The 20076-nt window shown below is 46.0% G+C and overlaps 1 protein-coding gene across 4 annotated transcripts; it reads left to right on the plus strand.

Moving 5' to 3' along the window:
- The first annotated feature begins 1634 nt into the window (after nt 1-1634).
- VSTM1 (V-set and transmembrane domain containing 1) lies at nt 1635-19891 on the plus strand. Of its 4 annotated transcripts, XM_067018984.1 has the most exons (8): nt 1635-1749; nt 8185-8220; nt 12266-12304; nt 18081-18173; nt 18275-18302; nt 18466-18503; nt 18612-18643; nt 19091-19891. In XM_067018984.1, exons 1-8 carry the CDS (start codon nt 1716-1718, stop codon nt 19091-19093), a joined length of 303 nt encoding a protein of 100 aa, XP_066875085.1. In that variant the 5' UTR covers nt 1635-1715; the 3' UTR covers nt 19094-19891. The 4 variants fall into 4 exon arrangements, with proteins under 4 accessions (XP_066875085.1, XP_066875083.1, XP_066875084.1 ...); XM_067018982.1 differs by lacking the exon at nt 8185-8220 and having other exon boundaries at nt 19161-19561; XM_067018983.1 differs by lacking the exons at nt 8185-8220; nt 12266-12304 and having other exon boundaries at nt 19161-19561.
- The last annotated feature ends 185 nt before the right edge of the window (nt 19892-20076 follow it).

Here is a 20076-nt window from a genome sequence, read left to right on the forward strand (position 1 = left end):
CAAAAATGGGCAGTAGAGCTAAATAGACATTTCTCCCAAGAAGACATTCAGATTGCCAACAAAGACATGAAGATGTTCAACATCACTAATCATCAGAGAAATGCACATCAAAACCACAATGAGGTATCACCCCACACTGGTCAGAATGGACATCATCAAAAAATCTAGAAACAATAAATCTTGGAGAGGGTGTGGAGAAAAGGGAACCCTCCTACACTATTGGTGGGAATGTAAATTGATACAGCCACTATGGAGAACAGTATGGAGGTTCCTTAAAAAATTATATATAGAACTAGCATACGACCCAGCAATCCCACTCCTGGGCATATACCCTGAGAAAACCATAGTTCAAAAAGAATCATGCACCACAATGTTCACTGCAGCTCTATTTACAATAGCCAGGACATGGAAGCAACCTAAGTGTCCATCAACAGATGAATGGATAAAGAAGATGTGGCACATTTATACAATGGAATATTACTCAGCCATAAAGAGGAATGAAATTGAGTTATTTGTAGTGACGTGGATGGACTTAGAGCCTGTCATACAGAGTGAAGTAAGTCAGAAAGAGAAAAGCAAATACCATATGCTAACGCATATATATGGAATCTGAAAAAAGCGGTACTGATGAACCTAGTGGCAGGGCAGGAATAAAGACGCAGGCGTAGAGAAAGGACTTGAGGACACAGCGGGGAAGGGTAAGCTGGGATGAAGTGAGAGAGTAGCATTGACATATGTACACAACCAATGTAAAATGGATGGCTAGTGGGAAGCAGCCACATAGCACAGGGAGATACAGCTCGATGCTTTGTGACGACGTAGAGGGGTGAGATATGGAGGGTAAGAGGGAGGGTATATGGGGATATATGTATACGTACAGCTGATTCTATTTGTTGTACAGCAGAAATGAACACATTTTGAACAACTACTGAGCCTGCTCTCTAGAGCCCTTGAGCCACAACTACTGAGCCGGCGTGCCACAACTCCTGAAGCCTCCGTGCCTACAGCCCATGCTCCGCAACAAGAGAAGCCACCACGATAAGAAGCCCACACACCACAATGAAGAGTAACCCCTGCTCATTGCAACTAGAGAAAACCCACGTGCAGCAACGAAGACCCAACGCAACCAAAAGTAAATAAATAAAAAAATAATAAAAAAATAAAAATAAGACTATTTAAAAGACACATTATTATTATTATTATTATTATTATTTTTTTTTTTTTTGTGATACGCGGGCCTCCCACCACCGTGGCCTCTCCCGTCGCGGAGCACAGGCTCCGGACGCGCAGGCTCAGCGGCCACGGCCCATGGGCCCAGCCGCTCTGCGGCATGTGGGATGCGGGATCCTCCCGGACTGGGGCATGAACCCGCGTCCCCTGCATCGGCAGGCGGACTCCCAACCACTGCGCCACCAGGGAAGCCCAAGACACATTATTTTTAAAGAAAATGTCTTGGGCAGGACTTCAGGAGAGATCTCAGGGTGGGTGGAACAACATACACCAGATTCATGAGACAGTTGTCACCGGTGGCTTCTGGTTTCCTGAGTCAGTTGTGAGAAGGAAGTTGTACACCAGGTCGTGGAGAAGCAAAGTGTCAGCGCAAAACCTCTCACCCCACAAAGAGGGCAGGGGGGGAGCTGCAATTGCCCAGTCCAGTTCCTTCCTTTGAACTGTAAGGCTGGACACGGCATCTTGGTCCGGGCACAAGGGACGCTATGATCACAGAATTCCTGTCCCTGCTTTACCTCGGTGAGTCTCCAGGACGGGGAGGGATGGGTTTGGACGGGTGAAAACATTCACGGTGGAGTGGGAGTTAACGTGGGGGCTGTGACAAGTACAGAAATCACGGCTTCTGTGTGTTGGGTACAATCTACCAGCTGTGGTACCCACGTGCCCTCGTCTTGGCGCTCACACGTAAGGGATGAGGGAGCACAGGTGCAGAGACACGTGGTAATACCCTTCCTTGGTTTAATTGGCTGAGATATGCACAGCTCCGATGGGACCTCACGTGTGCACCATCTACGTACCACCGTCTTGCCTTGAATGTTCCGTTGGCATACAGGAGGGCAGGGTCTACAGGGTGTGAAAAGCTGTGAGTTTGGTTATGAACGAGGAATACAGAAAAGACCTACTGTTACCCAGTCCAAACTTGTACTGCTTGCTGCATGACGGAGCAATAATTCAAGAGAGACAAGTTGTTGGGGAAAGGAACAGTGCCAGCAGACCAGGAAGATGGTGGACTAGTGTCCCCAAAAAACCATCTTGCCGGGGGTCTGGATGCTAGTTTCTCTTATAGAACCAAGAGGGAGAGGTGAGGAGGTAAAGTAAAAAAAAAAGGCAACAAGTCGTTACAAATATTTCCTTGCTCCGGCCAGACTTCGGAGGGGGTACATTAACTTCTTCTTTCCTGCAGCCGTTCACGGGGGGGGGGGGGGGGGGGGGGGGGGGCCTGATCAGGATGTTTCCTGTGAGCTGAACAAAGGTATTTTAGCTTAAAGCTCAGGCATGGGAGGCAAGGTTCCTAGAAATAGGCCATTATGTCTACTTTATAGGCAACATCCCTTTAGCGATTAACTTGTAGCAAAAGCAATAGAATACAGAGGTTAAAGTAAAAGAAACAGATCCAATATGGAGTCAGATTTGTTCTTCCCTGTGACCCTAAGGCAGGGAACAGTGGATACGAAGAGCATTTTCTGACCAGCCCTATCCTTAGCCTGATTTCAACCAACCTCAACTTGAACATAAGGTGATCAAACAGACCTCAGCTTCTAGGATGGAAGACCTGGAATATAATCTTGGCTTGGTCTCACAGGAGCCCCAGAATTTGAAACAGGAGTTCCACCAGACTGAGTGCCTGGTTCCTCCTTCGTGAGTGGGGTGGCAGGGGGTGGGGTGGGGTCGGGGAAGGGATGGTGTGGAGGAGAAGAAGACTTATCATCTGCCCTAGTTCCTTCTTCCTTCTTCTGGGTTCAACCCTTCCCTTTGAGGTCATGCTTCTCCCACGCACACATCTGAGCTCGAGAGGCCGGTCACCGTACCCCAAACTTCCAGCTGCAGGGCAGAATAAACGGGGCCGTCACCGACCTCGTCCTCCTCGCGTTTATTTCCTGGGGCCGCTGTAGCGGATTACCGCAAATCGGGTGGCTTAAAACAACAGAAAGCTATCCTCTCATCGTTCTGGAGGCCGGAAGTCCAAAATCAAGGTGTCAGCAGGGTTGATTCCTTCTCAGGGGGGAGGAGGGGCCTCTGAGGGAGAGTCTATTCCATGCCTGTCTCCTCGATTCTGGTTGGGAAATGGCTGGCAACCCTTGGCGTCGCTCGCTGTGTAGACACATGACGCCAAAGCCTCACATGGTCACGTGGCCATCTTCCCTCCGCGTGTGCTGTCTCCTGTTGGGTTAGGGTCCCCGCCTACTCCAGTATGACCTCATGTGAATGGTCGACTGAAAAATGAACCGCACAGCTTAGAAGTTGAGAGTTATGTTTTATTCGGTGGATATTCTTAGGACTTCAAGCCCAGGAGACAGCATCTCGAGTAACCCTGCAGGATACAGAGGACTTTTGCAACAAAGGGCATGTGGTAGGAGCAAAAGGGTACCGTTAATGAAAGACAACCAGATATCTCAAGTTAAGGCACTTAGCGCTTTTCTGTGTAGGGGAAGATGCAAGAGTCCGGGCTCACTGAAACCATGCCTTGGACGGGCAGCTCGGCTACCTGGGGTCAGTATTCTGCGCTTCCTCATCCTGAGTTCCCCCAGGGCTCACCGTGGGGCGTGGCTGCAGTGGGTGTTCTTTGTTTTCCTTCCTGAGTTCCCCCGGGGCTCACCAGCTCACTGGTGGCTATAATCACTGTTGACTGGGACATCCTTTGTTTGCTGATATGGCAGGCGATATTTTATCTCTCAGACTTGAGTTAGGATTCTGCATCCAGTTCCAGTGTGTGTGTGTGTGTGTGTGTGTGTGTGTGTGTGTGTGTGTGTGTGTGTGTGTTGGGGGCATTGTCTCCCCCAGTACCAAGCAACTCTTCTGACACCAGCTGGGTGTCCCCAATTCAACTGCACTGTGACACTATCTACCCGGAGATACTGTCCCATCCCACAGATCAAGGGCTCTGTCCCAGAAGACGACCTCTCTTCCACTTCAGAGGCCAGTCACAAGCCCTGGTGGCCACCTGTGTTTCTGTCCAACTGGCTATGGATTGAAGGTTCCCCAAACCCCCTCCTTGGGTTCCATTAATGTGCTAGAACTCAAAGTGGCTAGAACACAGAACTCGGAGAAATACTTGACTCACTAGATGACTGACGTAGAAGAATTGAGCTCGGGGACATCCGAATGGAAGAGATGCACAGGGCAAGCCTGACGAAAGACCTTCTGAGCACGCGCCACACTCAAAAACTCTCCACACGCCCAACGAAGAGGCTCTCTGAACCCCATCCTTTTGGGCTTTTATGAAGGCTTCACTACATAGGCATGACTGACTAAGTCCTTGGTAACTGAGGACCTCCCCAGAGGTCAGGGGATGGGGGAGGGTGAGACGGACAGTTCCGACCCTTTAATCACGTGGTTGTTTCTGTGGAAACCAGCCCCCATCCTTAGGTTACAGAGAGACTTTCCAAAAGTTACATTAACATAGGAAAAGACACCTTTACGTCTCTCGACACTTAGGGAATTCCAAGGGGTTTCGGAGCTCTGTGCCAGGACCAGGGACAAAGACCCAATATATGTTTCTTTTTCTTTCATTTTTATTGTTTTGTTGTCGTGTGGGGCTCTGTCGGGTCTTAGCTGCAGCAGGCGGGATATTCGTTGAGGCATGTGGGATCTTTCATTGAGGTGCGCGGGCTTCTCTCTAGTTGTGGCGCGCGGGTTTTCTCTCTCTAGTTGTGGCGCGCGGGCTCCAGGTTACAGGCATGTTGCCCTCGGCACGTGGGATCTTAGTTCCCCGACCAGAGATCGAACCCGTGTCCCCCGCATTGGAAGACAGATTCTTTATCACGGGACCACCAGGGAAGTCCCTATGTTTCTTGTTATAAGTCACGAGATCATAGTAATTTTCCCCTTCTCTAGAGAGCTACGGTTTCCAGTGTCACCCACTCCTCCCTTTCTAGCATGGAAATTGTACAGCTCTCCACGTGGTGTATGTAAAGAGCATACTAAATGTTAAACATGTGATGCCTGGCTGAGTCAGGCAGAGAGGGTGGCTGTATGGTAAAAGACAGTTATCTGTAAAGGACCTGCTAAATAATGTAAGTATGTAAATGGCTGATGTATGTGAAGAGTCTACCAAATGATAAATACTCGCTGATTGGTAGTTATTTATTGTAATTATTTCCAGTGAAATATGCTTACTTATGTTGCCCACTGCTCTCTACCTCAGAATTCTACTAAACTCCAAGGAGCTATCCCTTTATTCTTTGCTTTTTCAAACTACCCTACATGCCAGTGGGTCTCTTCCCCTTAGTAACAAGTGTCTTCATTGCAGCCAGTTCTCTGCCTAAGTCAACTATGGTCCTTTATTAAGAAAGAAATAAGGGCTTCCCTGGTGGCGCAGTGGTTAAGAATCCGCCTGCCAATGCAGGGGACACGGGTTCGATCCCTGGTCCGGGAGGATCCCACATGCCGTGGAGCAACTAAGCCCGCGTGCCACAACTACTGAAGCCCTCACACTCTAGAGCCCACGGGCCACAACTACTGAGCCCACGGGCCACAACTACTGAGCCCATGCGCCTAGAGCCCGTGCTCCACAACAAGAGGAGCCACCGCAATGAGAAGCCCACGCACCACAACAAAGAGTAGCCCCCCGCTCGCCGCAACCAGAGAAAGCCAGCAACAAAGACCCAACACAGACAAAAATAAATTAAAGAAAAAAATAAGTTCTGAGGATCTCATGAACATCATAGTGACTGTAGTTAATAACATCGAAATTGGCTAAGAGAATGGATCATAATCATTCTCACACACACACAAAAGGTAACTTTCTGAGGTGAGAGATGTGTTAACTAGCTTGAATGTGGTGATCATTTTACAATGTATACGTACATCAAATCATCACGTTGTACACTTTGAATACATTACAGTTTTATCTGTCAAAAACACAGAACCCCTCTCCCGATGTTTACCTACTTCTTAGTAGGGTTTCCTGATGTAAAGTGAACCTAAGGCAATTGTGTGCTTATTAAAAAAAAAAAAAAAGGAAGAATGGGAATCACCATTTGAGCAGAAAACTGGCTGATAACACAGCTGAGGTGACGTGAGACTAAGAGCAGAATATGAGGAGGGCGTAAAAAGAGACCGTGAGACCCGGGACCCCCTTGACCACCCAGAAGCCGATTTCCTACCTATCAACGTAGCCATTCTCCCTGCTAATGCAGCCTCGGTCCACCGACACTCCCCCACCTCCCTGCTGCCTGGTGAAGCTTGGCGGCTTGTGTTTTGAGTCCATCCCTGAGTGGAAACAAGGGCCAGATGTCCTGAGTCACTCTCACGTCTACAGAAATTCTAGCTTCGCCCATTAACAGAGGCCCAAGACTGGCATCCGTTTCCCCCACAAGATGGGACTGGGGTCCCTTATTTCCATCCTTGGGTTAACGTCCCCATCCCAGAATGAAATATAAAGAATAGAGCACAGAAGACATACGGGCTAAAGTACGTAAGGATCAAAGCTGCAAGTGAGGAGAGCATTTGGGACCAGAAAACATCTTCAATTCTTTGTGAGAAGAATGGCGCCGTCATGGAGAGCAAATTCTCCCCCATTTGAATGTGGGTGGAAACCCACGTGGACACTCCACGGTAAATAACTGTTGCATTCTTTAAGTGGAAAGCATAAAAATGGCAGTCAGAGGGGCTTCCCTGGTGGCGCAGTGGTTGGGAGTCCGCCTGCCGATGCAGGGGACGCGGGTTCGTGCCCCGGTCCGGGAAGATCCCACATGCCGCGGAGCAACTAAGCCCGTGAGCCGTGGCCGCTGCGCCTGCGCGTCCGGAGCCTGTGCTCCGCAGCGGGAGAGGCCACAGCAGTGAGAGGCCCGCATACCGCAAAAAAATAAATAAATAAATAAATAAATAAATAAAGGGATTTAGAATTTAAAAAAAAAAAAAAAAATGGCAGTCAGAGAAAATACAGGTAAATGTTCAGTGATTTCCAGATGGTAAAAGAAGGACTAACTATGAAAGGAATGCAATATATCAGAAAAAGTTGCTGGCATTTTGCACATAAACATAACTTTTTTTTTTTTTTTTGAGATGGTGCCTGGGAAATAACTTTTATGTACTTATTTATTTTTAATTGAAGTATAATTGACTTACAATGTGATATTAGTTTCAGGTGTACAACACAGTGACTCGGTATTTTTATACATTACACAATGATCACCGCTGTAAACATAACTTCCGAATGACAAACAATGGGACAAAAGTAAAAGGTGAAACAATAAACCCAGGGAAGTACCCGCAAGGAATAAGGCAGATCTTTAACAGATGAGTCACACAGTCTCTGCCTGATATTTACTCAAAGACAAGCATACAGAGATTATCATACTCAGTGAAGTAAGTCCGAAAAAGACAAATATCATATGATATCACTTATATGTGGAATCTAAAAAAAGATATGAAAGAAATTATTTACAAAACATAAATAGAATCACAGACATAGAAAAGAAAAAAAAACTTATGGTTACCAAAGGGGAAAGGGCGGGGAGGGATAAATTAGGAGTTTGGGATTGACAGATACACACTGCTATGTACAAAATAGATAACCAACAAGGACCTATTATATAGCACAGGGAACTATACTCAATATTTTGTAATGACCTATAAGGGAAAAGAATCTGAAAAAGAATGTTATATAACTGAGTCACTCTGCTGTACACCTGAAACTAACATGACATTGTACATCAAAACTCTACTTCAATTAAAAAAAACAAGGCAGGGGCTTCCCTGGTGGCGCAGTGGTTGGGAGTCCGCCTGCTGATGCAGGGGACACGGGTTCGTGCCCCGGTCTGGGAGGATCCCACATGCCGTGGAGCGGCTGGGCCCGTGGGCCATAGCCGCTGAGCCTGCGCGTCCGGAGCCTGTGCTCTGCAACGGGAGAGGCCACAGCAGTGAGAGGCCCACGTACCACAAAAATTAAAAAAAAAAAAAAAAAAACAAGGCAAACATATAATTCATCTCTCATGAGAGTTTCTCTTCCAGGGCTTTGTCTGGGCAATGAAGATGAGAAAAACAATGGTAAGTTGTCTCCCCCTTAGACTCTGTACCTGCGCCCCAAGTTTCATGACCTTTTCCCTTTCATCCTCTGGCTTCTAGGAGGGTTTTGGTGGTCACCAAGATGAAGAGTCAGACTAACGCCAAATTCTTTCCAGAGAAATTTTCCAAATCCCTCCTCCATGCCTTGCCCAGCTCAGAGGTTGAACACAGCAGCAACGTGACCCTCAAGTGCCAGTCTGACGCCCAGAATGTGACATTCATGCTGGGGGAAGTTGCAGGACCCTGGGTACAAGCAAGAATGCAACTCAACAGGACAGGCTACTAAATTCCTCCTCACTGACCTGAAGCCTAAAGACACTGGACAGTACTTTTGTACCTGCGAGACAGTGGCTGCAGAGAAATGGGAACTCAGTGTGAGAATAAGGCTCTTATCAGGGATTCTGCGTGGGTCTCAAGGATGTGAACGTGGGTGAGCGTTTTGGAATAGAGTTTGTTAAAAAAAAAAAAAAAACTCAACTGAGTACATTTTAAAGATCGAATTGGCTTTCTCAAATAATTCATGAAGGAGGAAGCATCCCTTCTAGCAAGTAGAGAGGAGTTCCACAGGGCTATAGAAAAGGAGAGGTTTTTTAAAACCAGACAAAGAAGTCATAAATAAAAAAGATCATTTCAGCTTTAGGTTAACCTACCTATGGAGGACAGAAGGGGTCTATGTGTCAGGTTACCTCATGGTCCTCTGGGGGATGGAGGAGGCCCCTGTGATGACCTCATTGGTGTGACGAGAAAAGTCCCGACTGACCACTTAATACAACATTTTGGGGGGCGGGGTGGGAGGGACGCGGGTTTGAAGCTTCAGTTAGGTTAGGTAGTAAGCCCCAGCATGGTCTACATACACGATTCCACTTTGGGCCTGTGGTTTGCTTTCTAACAAGGTATTAATAGAAAATTTGAGGTACAGTAAGGCCAAAGAGAAGGACAGGATTGTCATTGAAGAGATAGTTTGTTACCGTTCCTAAGAAAAGGGGACATGTCATGCCACGCCATGCAGGACCACATGGAGAAGCGCCCAGTCAGGACGCAGAGACAAGGGGAGGAGTGTTGGCAGGAGCCTTTACTGTGGCTTCTGTGGGAAATAACAGGCTGAGGATGGGATCTGGGGTATAGAGGCTGTCCCTGGTTGTCTGGGACCTGGGCCTGGGGTGATTAGGGCAGAGAAACAGTGTCCCTGAGTATAAGAGGACAATAAGGGAGGTGCCTGGAAGTGTGGGCTCTGGATAGGTTGGTTTGCATTTGAGAGGTGTGCTTGAGGGAAAGATTTTTCCTATCCCTAGAAATTGGATAACCATGGGAGGAGAATCCCTCTAGGGTCAGCAAGGTCCCAAGAGGTCAAAGCATCAAAGATACAAAATAAAAGACATGGTTAATACAGAGAGATGGGTGAGAATGTCCCCAGGTGCAGTGGAAAATGGGAAACCCTGGTCCTTCCTTTCACCCCCATTGCCTTGTCCTCTTCAGGATTAGTCCTAAGACCTTCCCTCTCAGTCAACATAGGCCCTGAGATGACTCCAGGTCACAGTATGACACTCTTATGTCTGAATGGAATGTAGTATTCTTGCTCTGCTGAAACTGGGGGTCTCAGGATGATTACAAGTTGAGGAAGCAGGAAAAGACCAAAGTGAGCATCATGGCAGCAAAAGGCATCCCTTGTTTTTGTATTTCCATTTCAACAACTAAAAGTTAGCATCCATCCATGAGCAAAAGTGCCTCTATGGGAGTTGTGGGATCCAGCACCATATACCAAAGGACCCAGGAGGAATCTCACCCACCTATGCATTGGGTAAAGGCAGACACACCTCAGTACCAGCTGTGGAACCTGCAGGAGACTGTGACCTGGTTCCAGCCCCTCTTGATCATGGTCTGGGAGAACATGGACATGGGTAGTTACCTATGGATGAGAGAACCTTTGTGAAGTTTACAAACCAAGACTGAATAATGAAGAAATAGAAAACTGGAACAGACCAATAATGGATAAACAGATTGAATCAGTAATCAAAAACCTCCCAATGAAGAAAAGCCCAGGACCAGATGGTTTCACTGGTGAATTCTACCAAACATTTAAAGAGGAAATAACACCAATCATTCCCAAACTCTTCCAAAAAATTGCAGAGGAAGGAACACTCCCATGCTCATTTTACAAGGCCTGCATTACCTTGATATCAAAACCAGATAAGGACAGTAAAAGAAGAGAAAACGACAGACCAATATCCCTGATGAATATAGATGCAAAAATGTTAGCAAACCAATTTTAAAAGTGCATTAAAACCTCATACACCATGATCAAGCGAGATTTATCCCTTGAATGCAAGGATGGTTTAACATAGACAAATCAATAAATGTGATACATATGTTAATAGAAAGAAGGATAAAAATCATATGATTATCTCAATAGATGCAGGAAAAACCTTTGACAAAGTACAACATCAAGATAAAAACTCTTAATAAACTGGATGTAGAAGGAACAAACTTCAACACAATAAAGGCCAATACAACAAGTCCACAATCAAGGTCATATTCAATGATGAAAGGTTGAAAGCTTTTCCTCTAATATCAAGAACAAGGATACCCACTCTCACCACTTCAATTCAACATAATACTGGAAGTCCTAGCTAGAGCAATCAGACAAGACAAAAAAAGAAAAAGCACCCAAATTGGAAAGGAAGAAGAAAAATTGTCTTCATCTGCAGATGATATGATCTTATATATAGAAAACCCTAAAGACTCAACCCCAGAACTATTAGAACCAATCAACAAATTCAGTAAAGTTGCAGGATATAAAATCAACACACAAAAATCAGTTCGGTTTCTATATACTAACAACACAATATCTTGAAAAGAATAAAGGAAAAAATCTTATTCACGATAGCATCAAAACCAATAAAATAGCAATACTTAGGAATAAATATAACCAAGGAGGTGAAAGATCTGTACGCTAAAAACTACAGGACTCTGATGAAAGAAACTGAAGAAGACAATGGAAACGGAAAGCTATCCCATGTTCACAGATCAGAAGAATTAATATTGTTAAAATGACCATATTACCCAAAACCTTACATAGATCTGATGCAAATCTCTATCAAAATTCCAATGGCATTTTTCACAGAAATAGAACAAACAATTCTAAAATTTGTAGGGAACCACAAAAGACTCTAAATAGCCAAAACAATCCTGAGAAAGAAGAACAAAGCCATAGGCATCACACGTCTTGATTTCAAACTATACTGCAAAGCTATAGTAATCAAAACAGTATGATACTGGAATAAAAATAGACACACAGATCAATGGAACAGAACTGGGAACCCAGAAATAAAACCCTTGTATATACAATCAACTAAATGTGACAGGGAAGCCAAGAATGCCCAATGGGGAAAAGATAGCCTCGTCAATAAATTGTGTTGGAAAAACTAGATAACGACTTGTACAAGAATGAAACGGGACCTCTACCTTCAACCACTTACAAAAATTTAACTTGAAATGGATAAAAGACTTAAACATAAGACTACAAACAATAAAACTCCTAGAAGAACACAGAGGGAAGAAGATCCTTGGCACTGTTCTTGGCAACAATTTTCTTGGATATGACACCACAAGTACAAGAAACAAAAGCAAAAATAAATAAGTGGGACTACATCAAACTAAACAGCTTCTGCACAGCAAAAGAAACAATCAATGAAATGAAAAGGCAACCTACCAAATGGGAGAAAATACCTGCACACGGCTGGTGCTCTTTCCTGGGATAGGATTGGAAGGTGGGGTTAGGATTGGAAGTAGTGTCATTCATAACTATTTTTGTCCTTAAAATAATAGCAAACTTCAGCAGTATTAAGAAGAGTAATCTAGTGCTCTGGTCCTGGTTTGGGGACCTAGTGAGCACCTGGAGAATGGAAAAGACATTCTCTTCCCCGCTCCCCAAAGAGGGCATGGAGTCCATAGACAGAACTTGAGGATTTATGTCCCCAAGCTTCCCATGTAAACATCGTGATTCCTTTTCTTGCATCCTGTTTTCTAGATGAAGATGGTGAAAGTGGACCTGACCCTGCAAAAACAGGTAATATAATTAGAGAGGACTTGTTTTTCCCAGTCGTATCCACCTCAGGAGGCAGAGGATCCCCTTCTGATTAAAAGGCACATGCGGAATCTTAATGCCCCCTCTCTCCATGTCGGGAAGATGCTCTCTAAGGCACTCCCAGGTTCTGAAAACACTGGTGAAAAAAACAGCACAAGGTGCACCATCTGCCATGTTACACGATGAAAAACCACAGCGGAGTTTCGTAAAGAATGAGGGTGAGTTTGTGTGACTGGTTTGGGGAATGGGCCTGGGACCTGTGGAGTCCAGGTACTTTGGGAATATATACGATCAAAGACTTGTTAAAACTTTAAAGTTCTCAAAAAATGGTGAATATTACATTTTTTTTTCTGATATTGCTTTTCCGTGAAGAGTTGACTAAGATTCCACCCTCGTCAAAACTAGGGCTTTCTTCAGGTTTAGACTGAAATGGGCTTATCCATAAAAGGATTTCTTTTTGCCATGCCCTGCGGCTTATGGGATCTTAGTTCCCTGACCAGGGATCCAACCTGGGCCCCTGGCAGTGGAAGCAAGGAGTCCTAACCATGGGGTCCATGGGGGAATTTACAGAGATGCTTAATCGTTTTTTCTTTCAGCGACTCATAACCTCCCTGTTATCTACTCCAATGAGCCAAAGTTGTTCAGGGCTGTCATTAGTATAATAGGATTTTTTTTTTTTTTAAGATATCCTCGGGACTTCCCTGGTGGTCCAGTGGTTAGGATTCTGTGCTTCTACTGCAGGGAGCACGGGTTGGATCCCTGGGAGGGGAACTAAGATCCCACATGCCACCCCCACCCCACACACCCCCGGTGTGGCCAAGAAAGAAAAAAAAAAAAAGATATCCTCCATTGTATTCCTCTTTGAAAATGTTTTTATTCAGTATTAGCAGGCTTGGGAAGATGAGTGCTACACCATCCAAAACGACTGCTACTCTATCCGGTAGAGTCAAAGAACTTGGAAGTATCAGAAATGAGATGGAAAGTCAAAGCTTTCATATTTTTAGCTCTTCGATAATTTATTTTCTGTCTTTTTTTATTGATATATCACTCCCATTCCATAAATTCACCCTTTTAAAGTGGACAAGGCAGTGGCATTGGGTATATTCACAAGGTTGCGTAACCATCACCACTATAATTCCCCAAATGAAGTCCCATTAAGCAGTCACTCTTCATTCCCCCCTCTCCGGACAAGCCCTGCCAACCATTAATCTGCTTTCTGACTCTATGCTTTTGCCTTTTCTGGACATTTCATGTAAATGCATTCACAAAATATGCAGTCTTTTTTTTTTTTTTTTTTTTTTTTTTGTGGTACGCGGGCCTCTCACTGTCGTGGCCTCTCCCGTTGCGGAGCACAGGCTCCGGACGCGCAGGCGCAGCGGCCACGGCTCACGGGCCCAGCCGCTCCGCGGCACGTGGGATCTTCCCGGACCGGGGCACGAACCCGTGGCCCCTGCATTGGCAGGCGGACTCTCAACCGCTGCGCCACCAGGGAAGCCCAATATGCAGTCTTTTGAGACTGGCTTCTTTCACTTAGCATAACGTCTACAAGGTTCATCTGTGTTGTAGCACGGATCACTACTTCATTCCTTTTCATGGCTGAATAACATTCCATCATATGGAGAGACCACATTTTGTTTATCCACTCATCAGTGGATGGACATCTGAGTTGTTTGTACCTTTTGGCTATTGCAAGTAATGCTGTTGTGAATTTAGGTGTACCTGAGTCCCTGCTTTCAATTATGTCTCTAGCCAGGAACAGAACTGCTGGGACACGTGGTAACACTATGTTTTAACTTTTTGAGCAACTGTCAAATTGTTTTCCAATGTGACTGTACCATTTTACCTGCCCACTAGTAATTTATGTGGGTTTCAATATCTCCACATCCTTTCCAACACTTGTATTTTTTCTTTTAATTTTATTACAGCCAACCTAGTGGGTATGTATATCATTTCCTAAAATGTACTTTCAGGGGCTTCCCTGGTGGCGCAGTGGTTGAGAGTCCGCCTGCCGATTCAGGGGACACGGGTTCGTGACCCGGTCCGGGAAGATCCCACGTGCCGCGGAGCGGCTGGGCCCGTGAGCCGTGGCCGCTGAGCCTGCGCGTCTGGAGCCTGTGCTCCGCAACGGGAGAGGCCACGACAGTGAGAGGCCCGAGTACAGAAAAAAAAAAAAAAAAGTACTTTCAGAGTTCACATTTGTTTTTAAATTTATTTTGGCTGCATTGGGTCTTTGTTGCTGCACACAGGCTTTCTCTAGTTGAGGCGAGCAGGGGCTACTCTGCATTGTGGTGCGGTGGCTTCTCTTGTTGTGGAGCACAGGCTCTAGGCACGAGGGCTCAGTGGTCGTGGCACACGGGCTTAGTTGCTCCACGACATGTGGGATCTTCCCGGACCAGGGCTCGGACCCACGTCCCCTGCATCGGCAGGTGGATTCTTAACCACTGCGCCACCAGGGAAGTCCCAGAGTTCACATTTACACCACCACTAATTCTAAACAGAGTAAAATATCTGTAAGTGCAGATATGCTGACCCCAGCCTGTATACACATGCCTCCAAGGTACTAGAAAGGGACCCTCTACTCCAGTTCTGTGCAGAGACCAATGATCAATTGCATCACCCAACTCTGCCACAAATCCAGGCTTTCTTTCTGGTGCCTGTGACTTCATTTATGCCCCGTGTCAAGCTGTGTCCCTTTGCTCTGTCAGATGCCTTAGACCAATAGCACAGACCTTCTGCAAATTTATTTTTGTAATTTGTAAATAGTGATGCGAAGTCTAACCAGGATATGTGGACATCTCAGGGTAAATCCAGTTTCGTGGGCGGTGGACAATTTTGCAATAATTTACTTCTCGTTTCTAGTGAACTGCTGTGTGAGAGAAACTGTAGGATAGTCAAGGGGAGGATGGAAAGCATAAGGCGAGGCTGACGTTTCTGAGCTTCCATCCGGGAGCAGCTGTTCCTGCCCCACGTTTACATGTCCACGGGGATGCACTGCTCCCACAAATGGCAGCAGTTGGTAAAGGGGTGCCCTGGGCCACGTGAATCCCAAGGCATCCTTCCAGGCAACCCCCTGACGAAGACATCAGAGTGGTCACGTTGGAAAGGGGGAAAAGCCATGATCTAGCGCGCATAAAGATGGCAAAGAAATCTGGGGGAACAGGGGTGGAGGAACTTTGACAGCATCTGTTACAGAGGGAGGTGGGTGTGGGCAGAATATTGGGTGAGAAAATAATCATGATCACTGCAATCTCATTATCTTACACATTGAGTCAGATTCTAGACGGAGTGCTTTAGGGCCAGTATTTTTCATCATCACCTCTCTCTTCAAGTGAGGTATTCGGGGTTTTTCTTGGAGGGCGGGGGCATGCCAGAAGGCATGTGGGATCTTGCCCGACCGGGGGTCAAACCCAAGCCCCCTGCAGTGGGACGCAGAGTCTTAACCACTGAGCCTCCAGGGAAGTCCCAAGTGAGGTACTGTTAACTTCCTTTTCCCCCACCTCCTTTCCCGCCTTTTGCTGGAGGTATAATTGACCAATAAAGCAGTCAGATATTTAAAGTGTACAACGCGGTGATGATTTGATACATGTATACATGGTAGAAAGATCCTCCCCATAGAGTTAACACGTCCCTCAACTCATCTCATAGATTTACGTTTTTGTTGTTGTTGTTGTTGTTGAGAATGCTTAAGATCTACTCTCTTAGTAAATTTCCATTACATGATACAGTGCCATCAGCTAGGGTTTCATGCGGTCCGTTGGATCCTCAGACCTTGTTCATCTGAAACTGACAGTTTGTACTCTTTGACCAACCTCTCCCCACTTCCCCCACCCCCAAGCCCCTAGTGACCACCGTTCTACTCTCTGTTCCTATGAGTTTATTTTTGAGATTCCACATATGAGTGATACCATGCAGTGTCTGTCTTTCTCTGTCTGGCTTATCTCACTTGCGTAATACCCTCAAGGTTCATCCCTATTATTGCACACACGGCAGGATGTCCTTCTTTCTCTTGGCTCAAAAACATTCCGTTGTAGATATACACCACACGGAAAATTCTTCTTCTCCTTCTTTCTGTTTAGAATGCCCTAAGATTTATTCACCATCCTTCCTGGGGGGGGGGTATTTTTTAATTGAAATAGAGTGGACATACAATATTAATTTCAGGTGTACAACACAGTGACTCAATATTTTTTACACATTACAAAATGGTCACCACAGTAAGTCTAGTAACCATCTGTCACTATACAGAGTTACTAGAATACTGTCGCTTCTGTTCCTATGTGTATATTACATTCCCCATGACTTATTTATTTTGCGACTGCGACTTTGTACCTCTTAATCCCCTTCGCCTGTTTCATCCTTCACCCCAGCCCCTCTCCTCTGGCAGCCACCAGTTTGCTCTCTGTATCTCTGAGTCTGTTTTCAGTTTGTTTGCTCATTTGTTTTGTTTTTCAGATTCCACATATAAGTAAAATCATATGGTATTTGTTTTTCTCTGTCTGACTTATTTCACTAAGCATAATACCCTCTAGGTCCATCCACGTTGTTGCAAATGGCAAGTTTTCATCCTTTTTTAAGGGGAGTAGTATTCCTTTCTTTATCTATTCATCTAGCGATGGACACTTAGGCTGCTTCAGCATCTTTAGAAAATGATTCTTGGACTTTGACGTGTCTGTTGTTAGACCTGCCATCACTTCTATAGCAACACAGTTCGTTTGGGAAAATGTGTTTCTCACCGGATCTTGAATTCTCTGGAACAGGTTCCGAATAGCACTTCTCTTGCATGTGCGCACCCAGCGGTCAGCCCAGAACAACCCTGACCTTGTGGCAGACTGGCCTGAAAGGGTTAGACATACCAGAGTCCAAAGCCCATCCTGTCCGTGTGACTTTGGGGAAACTCGATTTACTTTCTGGTACTTGATTATTTACGTGTGAACAAATGGGGACTGTAAACCCATCTCACGTGCTCACCGTCAAGATGATAAAGAACAGGGAATCCCCTGGCGGTCCAGTGGTTAGGACTCTGGGCTTTCACTGCCGAGGGCCCGGGTTCAAACGCTGGTTGGGGAACCAAGATCCTGCAAGCCGAGTGGCAAAAAAAAAAAAAGAGAGAGAGAGAGAGAAAGAATTCACATGAGTGCTAAGTGGCTCACAGTAAATAAATATTATTCCTGGGGATGAAACATTTACTGGGTACTTCCCGTCTGCAAGGCACTGTGCTAGCCCTCTCTGTATGTACTGACCACTCAATCTCCCTACCATCCTGTAAAGTAGCCACAATTGCTATCCTCACTTTGTATAAATTTATTTATTTTTGGCCGCCTCCACAAGGGTCTACTCTTTGTTGCAGTGCGCGGGCTTCCCATTGCAGTGGCTTCTCTGGTCGTGGAGCACCGGGTCTAGGCGTGCGGGCTCAGTAGTTGTGGTTCGCGGGCTCAGTAGTTGTGGCGCACGGGCTTAGTTGCTCCGCGGCACGTGGGATCTTTCCGGACCAGAGGTCGAACCCGTGTCCCCTGCATTAGCAGGCGGATTCTTAACCACTGCGCCACCAGGGAAGTCCGGCTATCCTCACTTTGATTGGGAAAACAAAAGCTCAGGGAGATGAAGAATTTCCCTAACGCATAATTGGACGTTCCAGCTCTGAAGTGGCCGCTCCAAGTGTTGAAGCCAGGCTGTCTGGCTCCTTGAAACTGTTCAGCGAAAGCTGATCAGCGTGTTTCAGGAGCCAGTCTTACTCTCTAACCCACCCTTCTCCCGCCAGACACCAAAGTCATCTTTGTGGCCACCTTCAGCTGCCTCTGTCTCTTCCTCCTCTTCATCGCCATCTTCTTCATCTACAGATGCGCCGAGCGTGGTAAGTTCAGAGAAGCACACGTTTAAAACTCTGAGGAAGGGGGCTAAAGTGAAGGATTCTCTCGGGAGATAAATTCCTCCCTGTATTTTGTTTTTTAATAGGTTCATCACATGAAGAATCCACCAAGAGGTAGATATACGTGACAGATCTCATGCCCTGTCTAACTCCCACTCCATTCCTCAGAAACCCCATTTGTACATCAGTGACTCGTATGCCCAGCCCCGCTTCTTGCAGCCCTATCTTCTCCCCCAAATCTTCAGATCCCATACTTTAATATGTTTCTCTCTCTCAGAACCAGCCATTCCAGATTTCCCAAGCAGGGAGCTGCAGGTAAGTGATCAGGGAAGAAACCATAAGGAATCTTGGGTTAGAAAGACGAAGATCTGACTCTTGCACTCTGAGAACTGATTTTGTTTTTTTTCTTTTACTCACATGCAGGTGTATCCAAACTGGAAAGAATATCTGAATCGGTGAGTTCTCCCCTTTGCAATAACCCAGGAGGTCACTTCCACCACAGGCGGGTCTGTCTAGCTCATACGCTGGTTATGTAGATGAGGCCAATTAATATTGAGTTTAAAAACATGTACTGGGCTTCCCTGGTGGCGCAGTGGTTGAGAATCCGCCTGCCGATGCAGGGGACGCGGGTTCGTGCCCCGGTCCGGGAGGATCCCACGTGCCACGTGGCCGCTGCGCCTGCGCGTCCGGAGCCTGCGCTCCGCAGCGGGAGAGGCCACAGCAGTGAGAGGCCCGCGTACCGCAAAAAAAAAAAACCCAACAACAATCAAAAAAACCCTGCTTATTTGTGATTTAACATTAATGAGCATTATAACACCTAAGAGCAGTTGCACATCTGAAATGCATCTGGTGAGACTGAGGACCTCGATTTTTAATTTAATTTAAATTCGTTTGAATTTAAGTAACCGTGCGTGGCTCGGGGCCAGCGGATTTGGCATGTCAGCTCTACATGCACGTCTCTTTTCCTCAAAGCCTGAAGAATCCCAGCGAGTGACCTATGTCCAGCTAAACACCAACGCACTGTCTGAGGCAGCTTCTGTCCCCACCGAGGAGCCCCCAGGGTCGTGTGACTACGCAACACTGAAGGTACAGAACTGAAGGAAGAGCTTCTTCCCTGGGGAGGAGAGTACGGATTAAGATGACGGAACTTCTGAAAGCCCAGGTGACTCTGTGTCTTCGGTTCATCATCCATAATAATAAAATATTTTCCCTCCTCGCTTCCCCTCCTCTCAGCCATTACTGGGTGGGTTTTCACAGAACTGGAGCGTAACCTTTGTTTGGTTCAACTTAAAACATGGGCTAAGAATACATACTGTATGTACGGGTTGGTGGTACTCCTAATAGTTACTTTAGGGCGTTCAGGACGGTGCCATGTGAACAGAAGATGGTTCCTCAGAGAGGACTCTGTCATTGCCCTCTGGTAAGGCATCCCACAGACACAGAGATTTCAAAAAGGAGCACAAAAATACAAGCCACGAAGGGAGACGCTCGGTTGTGAATTGACAAGTTCCTGAGCGGCTAGAAGGCTGAAAGTATTGGGTTCATGATTCTTTCAGGCCGCGCTGGGCAGCCCTCAAGTCAAGAGCAGTTTCCTCTCTGACATGAATGGAAGAGTTTTCTTACTGCCCTCGTACTTCCGTTTCTATTCTTTCCTGCTTATTACCAAAATCAAAGGCTGCAATAAAGTTAGACTTACAGAATCTATGTGGATTTTGTGACTTGGTGCCCGTAGCTTAACTCATGTTAATACAGCACTGTAGGGATTTTTCTGAGCGTGGACTTTTCTGTGTATGTGACCGTGGTACTGACCACTTATTTATTGATACCAGTACAAATATATGAGCTTTGCTTCCAAAGTTATGTCACTCAATCAGGTTTGAAAGCCATT

Source organism: Kogia breviceps, chromosome 18, assembly GCF_026419965.1.
Source record: "Kogia breviceps isolate mKogBre1 chromosome 18, mKogBre1 haplotype 1, whole genome shotgun sequence".
Taxonomy (NCBI): domain Eukaryota; kingdom Metazoa; phylum Chordata; class Mammalia; order Artiodactyla; family Physeteridae; genus Kogia; species Kogia breviceps.

Coding starts and splice junctions, on each gene's coding strand:
- VSTM1 (XM_067018982.1), top strand. CDS start 1,716: ATGATCACAGAATTCCTGTCCCTGCTTTACCTCG. Junction 1,750..12,265: donor CCTGTCCCTGCTTTACCTCG/GTGAGTCTCCAG, acceptor CCTGTTTTCTAG/ATGAAGATGGTGAAAGTGGA. Junction 18,644..19,160: donor TGGAAAGAATATCTGAATCG/GTGAGTTCTCCC, acceptor TTTTCCTCAAAG/CCTGAAGAATCCCAGCGAGT.